Raw genomic sequence first — 16382 nt, 5'->3', positions numbered from 1 at the left:
ACAGTCTTGCACACTTCCTGTTTTTTGCACGGCCATGACCGTAAGAGTAGTAATTAATAATCTCTTATTGGCCTGTTTAGTCAATTAATAGATAACATTTTCAGTAACATATCAACTGGTTGGTCAAAAATCATTAACATAACAACTGGACCGAAACATAGTATCATTCTTCACAACAACTTGTTTTTACGATTCAATCGAAACAGTGGATCATTTTGCAGAGCAACTGGTTTGGTTGATTCAAAGTGTCATTTCATTTAAGGGTTCATTGCTAATGGCTCTTGCTCACATGACAAAGTTTCATAGAGTGGCTTTAACATAGCTAACAACATGCTGTACAGATAAAACAGATGTCCATTTGAATTCAGAAGCAACAAGACTTCTGACAGGCTGCAGATGAAAAATGTTGGGTATGTAAAATAATTTTTATATGTCAAAAACAGTGTTAGTATAACTGATACTAATGCAATTAAAATTAATGTAATTGAGAAATATAGTTTCTCAAAAAGTCAAATGATCACATATCATCTCAGTGATAGTGGGTGTTAAAATGTAGTATTGTTACCCCACGCCCACCCCCAGATCCCTCTACCGGTTAAACATAAATGTAAATAAAAGTGTGATATAAATGAAAGAAGTTTGGAAGTGCAGAGTTTAGAAAGCCCGCATCTATACAGGTCCTTCTCAAAAAATTAGCATATTGTGATAAAAGTTCATTATTTTCCATAATGTAATGATAAAAATTAAACTTTCATATATTTTAGATTCATTGCACACCAACTGAAATATTTCAGGTCTTTTATTGTTTTAATACTGATGATTTTGGCATACAGCTCATGAAAACCCAAAATTCCTATCTCAAAAAATTAGCATATTTCATCCGACCAATAAAAGAAAAGTGTTTTGAAGTCAACCTTCAAATAATTATGTTCAGTTATGCACTCAATACTTGGTCGGGAATCCTTTTGCAGAAATGACTGCTTCAATGCGGCGTGGCATGGAGGCAATCAGCCTGTGGCACTGCTGAGGTGTTATGGAGGCCCAGGATGCTTCGATAGCGGCCTTAAGCTCATCCAGAGTGTTGGGTCTTGCGTCTCTCAACATTCTCTTCACAATATCCCACAGATTCTCTATGGGGTTCAGGTCAAGAGAGTTGGCAGGCCAATTGAGCACAGTAATACCATGGTCAGTAAACCATTTACCAGTGGTTTTGGCACTGTGAGCAGGTGCCAGGTCGTGCTGAAAAACTAAATCTTCATCTCCATAAAGCTTTTCAGCAGATGGAAGCATGAAGTGCTCCAAAATCTCCTGATAGCTAGCTGCATTGACCCTGCCCTTGATAAAACACAGTGGACCAACACCAGCAGCTGACATGGCACCCCAGACCATCACTGACTGTGGGTACTTGACACTGGACTTCAGGCATTTTGGCATTTCCTTCTCCCCAGTCTTCCTCCAGACTCTGGCACCTTGATTTCCGAATGACATGCAAAATTTGCTTTCATCCGAAAAAAAGTACTTTGGACCACTGAGCAACAGTCCAGTGCTGCTTCTCTGTAGCCCAGGTCAGGCGCTTCTGCCGCTGTTTCTGGTTCAAAAGCACACGCCTGTGCACAGTGGCTCTGGATGTTTCTACTCCAGACTCAGCCCACTGCTTCCTCAGGTCCCCCAGGGTCTGGAATCGGTCCTTCTCCACAATCTTCCTCAGGGTCCGGTCACCTCTTCTCGTTGTGCAGCGTTTTTTTGCCACACTTTTTCCTTCCCACAGACTTCCCACTGAGGTGCCTTGATACAGCATTCTGGGAACAGCCTATTCGTTCAGAAATTTCTTTCTGTGTCTTACCCTCTCGCTTGAGGGTGTCAATGATGGCCTTCTGGACAGCAGTCAGGTCGGCAGTCTTACCCATGATTGCGGTTTTGAGTAATGAACCAGGCTGGGAGTTTTTAAAAGCCTCAGGAATCTTTTGCAGGTGTTTAGAGTTAATTAGTTGATTCAGATGATTAGGTTAATAGCTTGTTTAGAGAACCTTTTCATGATATGCTAATTTTTTGAGATAGGAATTTTGGGTTTTCATGAGCTGTATGCCAAAATCATCAGTATTAAAACAATAAAAGACCTGAAATATTTCAGTTGGTGTGCAATGAATCCTAAAATATATGAAAGTTTAATTTTTATCATTACAGTATGGAAAATAATGAAGTTTTATCACAATATGCTAATTTTTTGAGAAGGACCTGTATGTTCCTTCCCAGCAGGGGCCTAGTTTATGGGGGGGGGGGGGGTGTAACCCCCCCCAATATTCAAATCCATCAGTTACAACCCCCCCAATATTTCAACATGAAAATCACAGTAGATCAAATGAAAAATTTGTAGAGTTTTCATTTATTTTGTAACAATAATTTTGTTCCTAATCAAATATGAGTTTGTCATAATGAATCAGACAAAAAATACTCCCCCTCCATTTAACCGATTGGTAACGCCCAACCAATGAGTCGCACTTTCACCAAAACAAAGCGAGTGGTGTTTGAATGGGAGAGCACGCGGGTAACGTTAGCGCCAAAAATGAAGAGAAGCGCTGCATATTTAACTGCTGGTCAGAGAGGGATGCAAAAAAAAAAAAAAAAAAAATTAATTAAAGCATGTACTGAGAATGAGGTATGAGAATATTGTGTAATAGCTAAGTACACACCACATATATTTTAGCTAGCTAATCCATTGCAATGTATTTAGCTATAACTATCAGCATAACAAGTTACCAAAGCAGCTGTCAGTTTGCTAGTTTATTTTTCAATAGTGTCTGTAATTATCAATGACAAAAGTATTCACATCGGTGTTTGTTTTCTTCCTAAATTAATCTGACTTTTGAACGAATTGGATGAATGAACGATTTAAGTGGCTAACTCATTAAAACAGTGAAACTGCCGGCTTCTGGCGGTTTCAATACTTAATTTCTTTCTTTTGATAATCTCTACTATGTTAGAATTTTATGAATGATGATTATACACAAATTTCATAACGTTATGAGGTGTATAATCTCTTAACATGTTTTTATAACAGATTCGAGGTAAATATAGCAGCAGGGTAGAAAAGTCAGCAGAGGGAGAGCAGGAGCAGGTGATCAGGTGAAGAAGATGCCATTCAATCAATAAAATAAAATAGGAAACAGTATAGACAGTTGTTCAAGAGCCGATGTGTTTCCCTTTAAAAAAAAAAAATTAAAATGTATTAAGGTGGAATGTAAAAATCTTAAAATAAATGTCTAAATGTTGTCTCTTTCATATTTGTATATGCTGAATTTGTAATCAGTTAAAGCATATAGATAGATAGATAGATAGATAGATAGATAGATAGATAGATAGATAGATAGATAAAAGTGAAAGTCGTGACATTTGCCAAGTATGGTAACCCATACTCGAAATTGGTGCTCTGCATTTAACCCATCCAAGTGCACACACACAGCAGTGAGAAGTGAACACACCGTGAACACACACTCAGAGCAGTGGGCAGCTATATCCAGCGCCCGGGGAGCAACTGGGGGTTCAGTGCCTTTCTCAAGGGCACTTCAGCCATGGGTATTGATGGTGGAAGAGAGTGCTGTTCATTCACTCCCCACCCATCTACAACTCCTGCCAGCACTGAGACTCAAACCTGCGACCTTCTGTAGATAGATAGATAGATAGATAGATAGATAGATAGATAGAAAGAAATAAATTATCCAATAACAATACACATAAAAAAATTGAAAAAAATAACAGGCAGCATACAACGTTCAACCCTCCCAATGTTCAAACCAAATCTACGCCCTTGCACGGTCTCATGAATTGGGCTTCAAACGCTGTGCGCGTACGCGCTTCGCGGGAGGCGGGAAGGGTGGTCACCCTACCCTGATCTAGAGTCTGTTCTCAGCTCTTAGGTTCCTCAAGATGTTTAAGTGCTACTGTATAAGAGGGTGAAAAAGGGAAGTGCAGCAGTTGCTACAAACACAGTCAAACAACTCAAGATACAGGAAGAGAAACTTACACAATGGCCGCATACGCAAAGACAAAAATATTCTACATTTCAATCGGGTTTTGGCTCATTTTAGGTGAGTATTTAATGTTGTGCTGTGTTTGTTTTTTAATGGATCATGTTTATAATGCCACATTTTATGCTAAGCTGTTTGTGTTGCTTTTATTGTGTTTATGTGAAGACTAAACAAATTAAGAAGTGAATTGTTAATTCTGGACGTAATAATGGTTGGCCTGTTGTTTGTTTAGGTGTTGAAAGCTACGATGATTGGTCAAACAATGTATTAACTGTTCAGACTGGAGGATCTGTCACCATCCCATGTTATTATGACAAGAAATACACACAGCAGAAGAAATACTGGTTCTCAGAGATTGATAAATCTAATACATACACAAACACAACAGAGCAGAATCTGTCAGTAATTGATCATCCTGATCAGAGTCTCTTTACTGTGACTATGAGAAACCTGCAGAACAAACACAATGGAAAGTATTATTGTGCTTTGGAGACTGGAGAACAACCATCGACAAAAACAATGTATGAGACTTATCTCAAGATTCAGTCTGGTAAGACATTTTGCAACTGTTTTAATCAAATTCTAATGTCAAATTCTCTGTCCTTACACATGTATTTTATAATCACAAATAAATGGACTGTGTGTGTGTGTGTGTGTGTGTGTTTAGCTCCTGATGTGTCTGTGGTGAACAGCAGTGTATCTGGACATGAAGGTGGTGATATCAGAGTTGAGTGTTTCTACAGTCCTGATTATCAGAATAAACTCAAACAGTGATGCAGATATAAAGATCAGAGCTGTTACACAGTGGGGAGGACTGACACATCCCAGAATTCATCAGTGCAGATCAGTGATGATGATGGGAGCGGATCCTTCACTGTGCTGATGACTGGACTGAGACTGAATGATTCTGGCTGGTACTGGTGCTCTGCTGGAGAGGCACTGAATCCTGTTCACATCACTGTAACCGAGGAAGAAACAAACAAAGAGAAAGACACGTCAGTATTCAACATTTCTCACTAACATCTCTCCTCTCTGAATTATTCTGTATTTGTCTGCATTTTGTTGTCATGCACTCAATTTCCTCAACTTCGTTTGCCTTTCACTCTAACAATCATTTCCTCATTGCCTTTGTGATTTTGCTTCTCTGTGTTTTTATCTTTGCAGAAGTGAACCAGGACATGACAAGAATAATAATACAACTAAAGTCATTGACAAACCACAGAAGTACTACATCTGTATTGATTAAAATAAAATAAATATTAAAATAATTCTACAATTATTAGGCTGAAATACATTCATTAAATAATACATTAACAGAGTGAACGTTTATTTTAGATATCCAGTTTCAGCTGCGCTTCTTCTTTTATTTATTCTTACCACAGATATAATAAACTCCTGACTGTGTGGCTTCCAGTTTCAGCTGCGCTTCTGCTGTTATTGATTCTGATCGGTGTTTTCATCTGGAGATGGAGACGGAGACCCAGTCAGTTTGACCTCCGTTTTTATTTATTTGAAAATTAATTTAATTTCATGCCATTTTATAATTTATTTCAACAGCATTCAACAATTCTGTTAATGTCATATATTATTGTTTCACCTTTTTTTAAATGAGAGCAAGATGAACAGCAAATCAGAGAGAGAAACGGCAGCAGAAACAACGACACAGTAAGTCCTTTAATTTATGAGACTTTTGGTTAAGAAGATGTTTGTATGACAAATGTTCAATTCATTAGGCTCATTTTTCAGAACCGTTTCTAACATCTCTAACATAAAATGTAAGTGTAATATCAGATTTTCTGTTTTATGGGACTTCAGAGTTCTATGTCCTCAAAACATTTACTGTAATTCATGCTTCAAATCCTTATTGTGTCAGGTTTTCCCCATTTTATTTTTAGTGTACTTTTTTACTGACACTGAATGCTTATTATAGTATACAAAAATGTCAGTTTTGCTATCTAAATTATCACAGATGCAAATAGGAAACACACCATGGCAGGTGTTGATTTAAAAGTAGGACTGTTGGAATAGCTATACCCAGCTAAAGAAGTCATCACTTGCCACTGTACAGTAGATTTATCCCTGTTTTACATGTGAACAGAAAATTAACATTTGCATGTCCATTTTTACACATTTCTTTCATATAAATTCACATGTAGTGAAGAGAAAATTGCATAGTGACATTCAAGGATGCTCCATAGTACTCATGTTTCCAAACTTATTTGATTTGGTAAGATTCCTGTTTCATTATTATGGCAGGTCACTGTCATAATTTTTAGCAGACATAATACACATTCCATGTCATAGATATGGAATTTACGTGTGTGTGACATATTTTGATAACTGAATGGATCAGTTTGCATGTGATGGGTCACACTATGAAAGAATGTTTAAAGGTTATGAAGAGTATAACAGTATCACTGAGAATCAAACAAGCTTATTTAGTTATTCTGCAAAATGTAGTAAGTATTTGCTCTTTTGTACATGTGCCAAAATGTGTGCAGAGATTTTTCAGTATTGTGAAAATAAATCATATTCAAGAATCAAGCCAAAGCAACTGAGAAATATATAACACTCAATTTGTCTCCCTCTTAACACAGAGATTAGAAAATGCTAAGATCCAGCTAGAGAGGTGTCATCATCAAAACCATTATTTTTTCTCCTTCTCATAGAACCCATGGAGCCTGTATTAAATGAACTTTTATTAAATGAGTCATATTTTAATTTCTTTATATATTTTTTTCTGTATTGTTTTGTGTGTGAAATTCAGATCTACTCTAAACCTGAAGACCCTGTGATATACAGCACTATAAATGATGAAGACCCAAATGTAAGTAGACCAGACATGCACTGATATAATGAAATATCAGACATGATGTATCCTGCATATTTGCAATCTCTTTCTCCACAGGATGCCAACAAGGACATGACCACCTACAGTACTATTGATCATGTTCCTGGGAGTGAAGCAGTAGGTTTTACAGAAATATTGGCATTTTATATCATGTTTATGGTACTGCTGGCAGTAAATTTGAAATGATCTCACTCTTCCAGAAGCCTCCAGCAGGTGGAACAATATACAGCACTGTGGCTCCACAACAACAGCAACAGTGAGACAAATTTCCAATTTTATATATATATATATATTTTTTTTTTTTTTTTGGAAGATTTTTGGCTTATTTAAACAACCCCCCCCCCCCCCCCCTCCCTTTTTTTTTGGGGGGGGGGGTGGTTACACAAAATTAACAAATACACAAACACTTAAACAACGCATACAGTTTACATTTTCCTTTTGATTTTCATTTTCACAATGCATATTGGTTGTGAATTGTTTAGCAAATATTTTATTTTGACCTTACCTGACACGGTTCCATTACACATTTTCCACAGTATCTAGTGAATATACACCGTTACAAGCTGCGTCTCTCTTTCCTCCGACAGTGATTTTGACACGCATCCACCTCCTGTCAATTACAGAGTCTAAAATGTCCACGCATGATTGCAGACTGTATGCAATCTCTCCGTGCTTTTAAAGTAGAAATTATTTCTCTTTCCTCCTGGATTAAACTTTGTCAAAAGTTATCAACCATTCAGAATAGATCCACGCCTGACCAATGAAAATGCTACTGGAAATTTAATTGGCTGTTAAGTAAAATGCACCAGAAAGTCTTTCAACAATCAATGATGTAACTTTAATTTCTTTACAATGTAAGTATGCTAGAAATGTTTTGGAATGGGATATTTGTATGATTTGTAAATATAAATATCCTAGTCTGCATCACTACATTGTACAGTCATCTGATGTGCCATTTATCTAAATAAACAACATATATGGCTCTTAAAACAATGCCTATAAAAATTCAATGTTGTCATATTTCGAATACCTCAACTGAACTGAGGTAATTTGTTTATTTTTTTATGTGTGCTTGTCTTTTTTTTTTTTTGTAAATTCAATTCAGTTTGAAATCAAATTTTAAATCATGCTTGCTTGTAAGCTTTTGCAACAAAGTTACCTATTTTAAAGACAAATTCACAGAATGAGCAAATGTTTAATATTGAGATTTTTGTAATGGTAATTGATCAATGTTTATATGTATGTAAATAAAAGCCTATTTCTGTTTATCATATAAAGCAAACGTGTCTTTTTAGAAGACCCGGATTAAACAATTTAAAACCTGAAATAATGATTGCCTTGAAAAAAATGGTTGGAAATTTTTTTTTTTTTTTTTTTTTTTTTTTTTTTTTTTTTAGATTTTTCAAATATCTATATGGTATACAGTGTAGTTTTTCTAATGGTATTGAAAATGATTAAAGTCGTCATAAAAAAAGACCCTACTTACTTTTTAAGTGCACATTACTAGTCTTGTGGTTAACAATTAAACCATGTAAGTCAATACACTGAGAAAAAAAAAAAAAAATTGTAGGCCTTCATAATCTTCAATCAAAAACTGAAAATTTGTGTCAGCTTTAGAATGGCATTCTCACACTGATGACGTCAGTTTGATGGCTTTGGGAGAATCCTCTTAAGTCGTGACGTAAGCACTGCTGTTTCCGGGTCCAAGCCTCTACTCATTTCACTTGAGAATTGTATCTCAACATTCATTTATGAGCACTATTTAATTAATATTACATATTTAAGCTAAGCATTTAAACATTTGCTGTACACACTACAGTCTCCGTGCTCACAGTGTCTAAGACGCTAATACTGAATCACTGTCTGGCCTGGGATTCCAGTATGGAGATGAATGTTAGGGTTATAATTTTTCAGTATAACATAACATTGTGGGTGTATATTAGCACAGTTTGGTGTTTTCCTGGGGCATCTGGCAGAGCGTAAGGACCCAGAAGCAGTGAAGCATGATGTCAGATGTAACAAGCAGATATTCTTAACCACACCTATCCAACCGTGAATCTGCTATGAGCAGGAGGTGGAGTGAAGGTGCACCACAATAAAATATTTCAAATATTAAAATAATTCAATATTCTGTTTCACTTGGAAATATATCACAACACTGAAGTCAGTTGCAACTTCCGGTTCATGGGTACTTTAATACTGATATATATTTCAAAGTATTAAAGTTATAAATTCCTGTATCATGACCACTAATTCACGTACTTTGTCAATAGATAAAAGTGGGTTTTAGCTATTATCCACATAGATCTTTTATATGAATGAATATTTTTGGTAATTCATTAAATATAGCCAGCTAAAAAGTAACTAGTACTCTGAGTAGTTTTTGAAAGGAGTACTTTGTACTTTTATTTAAGGTCTGTTTTGGCACCAGTACTTTTACTTGTAATTGAATAGTATTTCAGCAATATAACAGTACTTGTACTTAAGTACAAAATTTCAGTACTCTTTCTACCACTGGCACTTTGTCACACTTTTTTTTCTTAGCACGCTACAGGAAGCAATGCAGCCACAAGACACTGTTGAATATAAGCTGACCACGAAAGGGTGTTCTCTTATTCTCACTGGTGTTTTAGTTTTTGCTGCAGGCAAGACAGAAATACATTCCACCCTCAAACCCAGCTTTATTTAACTTTAGGTAACAAAGATCACCTCAAGTTAAACTTCATTGTTTAGTTACTTTCTGTGTCGTTGCCAATGCTTTGGTGACATATATAAAAACAATATTGATTCACTAAGATAAAAAATGGGAGGGTCTGGAGTGCAGTAGAAATGAAAAGCCATTTAGATTTTTTTTTAAAGGTGCTTACATGACTACCAGTCGAATAGTATGACTAAATAATGCAATTTTGTGATTGTTTTGCAATATACATCCAACTTACACCAAACATATTTAACAACAACACTTCCCTGGCTAACTTGATGGGGTGGCGCCCCAGTGCCCCTACTGACCAGCTGCCACTGCCAAACAAATCCAACAAGGAAGTGTCCATCAGTCATACCCTTCGAAATCCTACATTCCGAAAGGGCCCTTTGAAGTGCCCAGTGATATGGTGGCCATGATTATTTTGACTCCGAAGTGCCCTTTGGAGAGTGATATATCCCATTTGGAACCCACCGTTACTTCACACTCCAGAGCACTATTTGAGACTTAGTGTATCCCATCATGCATCATGTTCTGGAAATAAAGATGTTATCTGGCCCTGATGGCTGTGGCCTCTTAAAACAGGATGTTGTGCCCTGCCACACTGCAAAATTGTTCAGGAATGGTTTGAAGAACATGATGAAGAGTTCAAGGTGTTGCCTTGGCCTCCAAATTAGCCTGATCTCAATCTGATTGAGCAGAGTGACCTACACTATATTAGTCAGATGGTTTTAATGTTAATGTTTTAATGCTTATCGGTGTATGTAAAATATCCCTTTTCAGGACATTTTAATGAAAAGTTAAGTCAATGATTTTAAAGGCTGTTTGTTTTGTACATTTTTATGACACCTTATATCTAGAAAGTGGTGTTTCTAGAGTTTTACTGCAGGTTGACAAAGACAAATGAGGGGAAACACATGAAACAAGAACCAAGCAAAAACAAGACGAGCACAGTGCAACAAATGACAGTGACATCTCTGCTGTCTTCAGTTTTTAACATCAGTACAGAAATAGAAATGGTTTATCTGCTTTTCCTGCATCAGGAAGTGAAAAGTTAATTTCAGGCTCTAACTTTAACTGACCCTCACATGTCTTATTATTTTGATGCTCTTTGGTGTTTTACTTCATACCCTAGGTAGGACAAAGAAAATACATTCTACCCTCAAAACAAGGTTTTATATTTGTTTTTATAAACTTCTTTGCTCTAACTACAGTAGTTCAAATGTGGCAGCTGTTTTTATTTGTGTATTTTAGGGCTGCCCCCTTATAGTAGACTAATTGTTTGTTGACCAGATGAGGCTTGGTCAACAAACCAAAAATTAATTAGTCACTTAGTTGCAGAAAAAAAAAAAAAAAAAAATCCGCATTGGCGAAGTCACGGAGATCGTTAACAGCTAGTCTATGGTAATACAGTACATCGGGCAGGACATCCAAACGCTCACCTATCTTTCAACCATCACAAATATGGCTCATCATCTGAAATATGTAAGAATTAGCAACTTTACATGGCCGCTCAATCTAATGTTAACCTAGAGAAATGTGCGCTATTAAAGTACAATTTGACTCCTCTGTAGCGTCATCTTGGAGAATATCTGCTGAACGGGGGCAGAGTACGTTCTTCTGTGTCTGCCTTGCTGCACTGTTTTCATTCAAATCAAAGTGTAAATACACACAGAAAACATATCCTTGTGGCGCGGCTGAGACAGAAGAGCGTAAACTGATTGCGCTCAGCAGATAATCTCCAAAATGGCACTACGATGATGCGGAGAGACACAGAGGAGACAAATTGTTTAATAATGTCATTATTTTTGTTTTCTTCACCTACAAAAAGTATTCTCGTCGCTTCATAACGTTACGGTTGAACCACTGATGCTAGATGGACTATTCTGACGATGTCTTTCATGCTTTTCTGGACCTTGACAGTGTAAGTTACTTGACAGTCTATGGGACCGTCACAAGCCTCTCGGTTTTCATCCAAAATATCTTAAATTGTGTTCCAAAGATGAACAAACCTTTCGGGGGTAAGTGATTAATGACAAAATTTTCATTTTCGGGTGGAGTAACCCTTTAAAAATATATCTATAGAGAGTGAAATGTCTACTTTCAAATAAACCAGTTCAAATGGAAAACAAATTCTCAGATTTGGTAATCTGTATGAAACTTGCATACAGACGCATCATACTGCAGAGACTCTTTTAAAGGGGTCATCGGATGCCCATTTTCCACAAGTTGATATGATTCTTTGGGGTCTAAATGAAAAGTCTGTAACATAGTTTGTTTAAATTTCTCAATGGTAGTGTAAAAAACACCTTTTTTCCCCTCTCAAAAACAACTATTTTCAGAGCCAGTGTTGGGCAGTAGCGCAATACTTAGTAACGCATTACTGTAATTTAATTACTTTTTTAGTAATGGAGTTTTTAACACGTTCTAATTTTCAAAATAGTAATTAGAGTATAGTTACAAGCCGAAGTCTCTATACGTTATTGCAACGTTACATTGATGACAGAATGCAGTGTTTTATAATCTAGAGATGGTAAAAAGGATGCAGCACACGCACTGTTGAGTCAAGTGCCAGTGGATTAGAGACCTACTCCCGCAAGACCCGACGCAACAGTGTTTGCAGCGTTGAGCAATGCAGTGTTGACATTTGCATGCTCACGAATCCTCTCATTATAACACACGAATTGTAGACATTATGAAAGATTCATTATGCATGTGAGATTGCAATGAACTGAGATGTCTTTTAGAGAGTTGCACTCCCAATGAGATGGGTTTTGAGATTATAGTCTCAGGGCCGGCTGGAATTGGGTCATGCCAAACCATGTACAGCAGCCACTTGCTTTAGTTAAAACCAACAGACTTAGGTGCCTGTGAGCAAGGCTTTAACCCCCAATGCTCCGGGCGCGTGCATGCTGGGATTTCAAAAATGGCAGAAGAAAAAAGCGTAACGGGTAATGTAACTAATTACTTTTGAAATAAAGTAATCATAACAGTAATGTGATGTACTTCGGAAAGGAGTAATCAGTAAGCAGTAATTTGATTACCATCTTCAGCCAAACGGTATTTGTTGTATTTTCCTTCAAACTTTCACTTTTGTATTTTTTTTTTAAACCAGCAAATTTTGAGCTTGCAATGACCCCACCCCTCTCTTCCCTTGGTTGTTGAAATCCCCAATCAAAAGGCATTACTGCCATTCCTTGCCGGTGCACTCAGCCCCCACATTGTTTAGTTAAATGTAACAGTAAACTGTAAGAGGATCCTTTACAACAATATCACATATACTGTGAGTTCATGCTGGGATTGTCATAAATTTTGGAGAGAAAAATGTAAGCGGGAGGGTAATGCAACTAAATTTTGAAATAAAGTGTGCATTGTAGGAACTTTTTAAAAAAGAGCATGAAGACATCAGTATTTGATGTAACTGTCAGAGTAACTTGCCCAACCATGTACAATCCCCTGGTATTTATGTATTTCAATAAATGCATAAGCTCTGCTCAAAACCCTCTCTTCCGAAGGGTATATTTTGGAGTAGCCCTAGTTAATCACAGCCCTTGAGATCAAAAGCTACAGACAAATGGACAATGGAAGTCTGCAGCCAAGGTTACTTTTATGTTGAAGTGAAAATCAAAAATCCAAACTTAGGTTCCAGACTCTGGCCTTCACTTGTTTTGCATAAACTTAAGAGGCCCCCTTCACTGTGCTGATGAGTGGACTAAGACTTTTGTGAGAGATTCTGGAAGGTTCTCCTGCACTGTGGGAGATCTGCAGGTTCTTGTTTTTTTTTTTGTGTATCAAGGCAAAATTTTGGTGAACATCAATCAATAATTAATATTATGAAATTGTGACCATACAAACAAGGACTGTGGAGGACACATTGTTCTTTTGACAGAAATTGTGACCATACAAACAAGGACTGTGGAGGACACATCAGTAATTTAAATATTTAGATCGTAAATAACATCTAAGAAATATATTTTGCAGCAATAAAGCATTTAAAGTCTTTGTGCAATATGACTACAAAATTTGCAAATATTAATATTTGGGTTCCCACACATCCAAAATGTACATGATGATTCTCATATTTGTCTGTTGATGGTACGCACTTGTATTTTATTTTTCAGATCACATGTGGAGCGTTTCTGTTTTTCACAGAACTAGAGGAGTTTTCTCCACATCGACCTTAAGGATCAGACAATTATAAAAGTGTTGATAATAAAATTTACACTCTGTATTTGCTTTATACTTATTCTAATTCTTATGCACCTGTTTGCTAAATGACTAGGCTATTTTTTTCTTTACATGTCAGTCTTTTCATCCAAATGGCAGATTTTTTAAATTCTTAATAAAAAGTTTTGAGTTGTTCAAGCTTCAAAAGCTGTTCCTGGGACAATAGGCTAAACTTTCAAAAGTTACCTATTTGTATTCTATATACTCCTAAAGAATGCATCTTAGTACTAAATGCTATATATAAGTACTTTTTGAAAGGTTCCGCCCTAGTGACAGCATTTATCCATTTGAAAAGTTTTATATAAGGGGAAAAGGGAAGTCAAGATACTCAAGAACAGAACAACTCAAGATACAGGAAGAGAAACACAATGACTGCATATGCGAAGACAAACACATTCTACATTTCAATCTGGTTTTGGCTTATTTTAGGTGAGAGTACAGTACATGTATTGATGTGTTCATTTCTAATAGAACCTGTTTAGCATTTTACAATGACAGATTTTATGCTCAGCTGTACAGGTTGTTTTTAATGTGTTTTATGTGAAGAAAAAATTAGAAGTGACTTATTGTTGGACATAATGGTTTGTTTGTTTAGGTGTTGAATGCTACGACGGTTGGTCAAACCATACATTAACTATTTATACCGGAGGATCTGTCACCATCCCATGTTATTACGACAAGAAATACACACAGCAGAAGAAATACTGGTTCTCAGAGATTGATAAATCTAATACATACACAAACACAACAGAGCAGAATCTGTCAGTAATTGATCATCCTGATCAGAGTTTCTTTACTGTGACTATGAGAAACCTGCAGAACAAACACAATGGAAATTATTATTGTATTGTGGAGACTGGAGAACAACCACCGACAAAAATAATATATGAGCCTTATCTCAAGATTCAATCTGGTAAGACATTTTGTAATTGTTTTAATCTCATTCTAATGTTCAGTTCTCTTAATTTTAAACTCTCTCTCTTATTCCTCAAGTATTTTATAATCTCAAATGACTGGTGTGTGTGTGTGTGTGTGTGTGAGTGTGTGTGTCTGTCTGTGTGTGTGTGTGTGTGTGTGTGTGTGTGTGTGTTCAGCTCCTGATGTGTTTGTGGTGAACAGCAGCAGTGTATCTGGACATGAAGGTGGTGATATCAGTGTTCAGTGTCTCTACAGTTCTGGATATAAGAATAAATCCAAACAGTGGTGCAGATATAAAGATCAGAGCTGTTACACAGTGGGGAGGACTGACACATCCCAGAATTCATCAGTGCAGGTCAGTGATGATGATGGGAGAAGATCCTTCACAGTGCTGATGACTGGACTGAGACTGACTGATTCTGGCTGGTACTTCTGCTCTGCTGGAGAGGCACTGAGTCCTGTTCACATCACTGTAGCGGAGACAGAACCAGGTACAAATTTTTCAATAAATCATAAATGTTTTGATACTACATATGAAATAAAACACAACTAAACTTACTTTGTTATTTTTTACTTTGTCCGCAGGCACTGTCAGTGACAAAGAGTTAGTATTTAATCCTTTCTCTGTAAATGGCTTTCCTTTATAATCATCTTTGGGGAATTAATCTATATTATTCTCTGGTTTATTTCATGACTAACAGTCATTTCCTTGTTGCTATGGCGATATTCTTCCCTTTCTCCTCCTTTTTGTCTTTGCAGAAATCAAACAGCGATTCTCAAGAATCATAATAATGAAACAAAAGAAACAGAGAAGCCACCAAAGTACTTCATGTGTATTGTTTAAAATAAAATAATTACGGCTTAATCTAATTCTAAAATCTTTAAGATGAAATACATAAACAGAAGGGCTTTTCACACATATTCAATCATAAGTCAGTAAACCATGGATAGATTCAACCCTAATTAAACACATCTGATCCAGCTAATCAAGTCATCTTGGCTTATTTAAAATCCTAAAAATTTTAAATATTTCGACATTTAAATATTTTGTTTTTCTTCTTAAATGATGAAACCACTGCTTATGCAAGTCTATTTTATAACTTAAGGTAAAAAAAGGTGCCAAACATGCTTCCAAATGTGATATGAATACTTCTCCTCTGGCTAAAAGCTAGGTTTAGCCTGTAACATGATAACCCAGGGTTTACACAGTGTGAAAAGCCCTAGAGTTTATATGAATAAATATTTATTTTTTATTTTTAAGTTTCTTTTTGGAGCTCTTTGAATATAAAAAGTTTAAATTGTTTCCTTATTTCCCACAGCAATGAACTCCTGATTGTGTGGCTTCTTCCAGCTTTAGCAGCACTTCTGCTGTTATTGATTCTGGTTGGTGTTTTCACCTGGAGACGGAGACCCAGTCAGTTTGAGCTGCACTGCATTTCTATGTCATTCCCTGATATTTTGACATTTATTTTGACAGCACAGATACTATCTATATGCAGTTAATGTCAGATATTATCATTTCCACTTTTTAAAATTAAGAACAAGATAAACATCATATCAGAGGAAGAAACGGCAGCAGAACCACTGACATGGTAAGTCCTTTATAAGAAGAAGATATAAAAATGTTGGTATGATAGTATAGGGTTCAACGGGGCTAAAG

At 36.4% G+C, this 16382-nt stretch overlaps 2 protein-coding genes across 4 annotated transcripts in view; both read left to right on the top strand.

The window, feature by feature from the left end:
- The window catches only part of LOC109108991 (polymeric immunoglobulin receptor-like), an 83931-nt gene that overhangs the window by 51823 nt on the left and 15726 nt on the right, over positions 1-16382 (top strand). For all 3 annotated transcript variants that reach the window (XM_042719030.1, XM_042719029.1, XM_042719028.1), the window contains exon 4: positions 4258-4575. In XM_042719030.1, coding sequence (XP_042574964.1) covers positions 4258-4575 — 318 coding nt within the window. The remainder of the gene's footprint in view (positions 1-4257; positions 4576-16382) is intronic.
- Positions 223-16123, top strand: LOC109088297 (polymeric immunoglobulin receptor-like). The gene is made up of 6 exons (XM_042719037.1): positions 223-410; positions 3908-4085; positions 14400-14717; positions 14899-15213; positions 15308-15544; positions 16042-16123. The coding sequence occupies exons 2-5, from the start codon at positions 4025-4027 to the stop codon at positions 15367-15369; spliced, it is 756 nt and encodes a 251-aa protein (XP_042574971.1). The 5' UTR covers positions 223-410; positions 3908-4024; the 3' UTR covers positions 15370-15544; positions 16042-16123.

The sequence above is a fragment of the Cyprinus carpio genome, chromosome B2 (genome assembly GCF_018340385.1).
Source record: "Cyprinus carpio isolate SPL01 chromosome B2, ASM1834038v1, whole genome shotgun sequence".
NCBI lineage: Eukaryota > Metazoa > Chordata > Actinopteri > Cypriniformes > Cyprinidae > Cyprinus > Cyprinus carpio.
Note: the sequence above shows the minus strand (reverse complement) of the source record. Positions and strands in the feature narration are given on the sequence as shown.

Excerpts from the sequence above, each read along its gene's own strand:
- LOC109088297 (XM_042719037.1), top strand. The coding sequence starts at position 4,025 with ATGGCCGCATACGCAAAGACAAAAATATTCTACATTTCAATCGGGTTT. Across the intron at positions 4,086-14,399 it reads CGGGTTTTGGCTCATTTTAG|GTGTTGAATGCTACGACGGT; the intron begins GTGAGTATTTAA and ends TTGTTTGTTTAG. Across the intron at positions 14,718-14,898 it reads TTATCTCAAGATTCAATCTG|CTCCTGATGTGTTTGTGGTG; the intron begins GTAAGACATTTT and ends GTGTGTGTTCAG.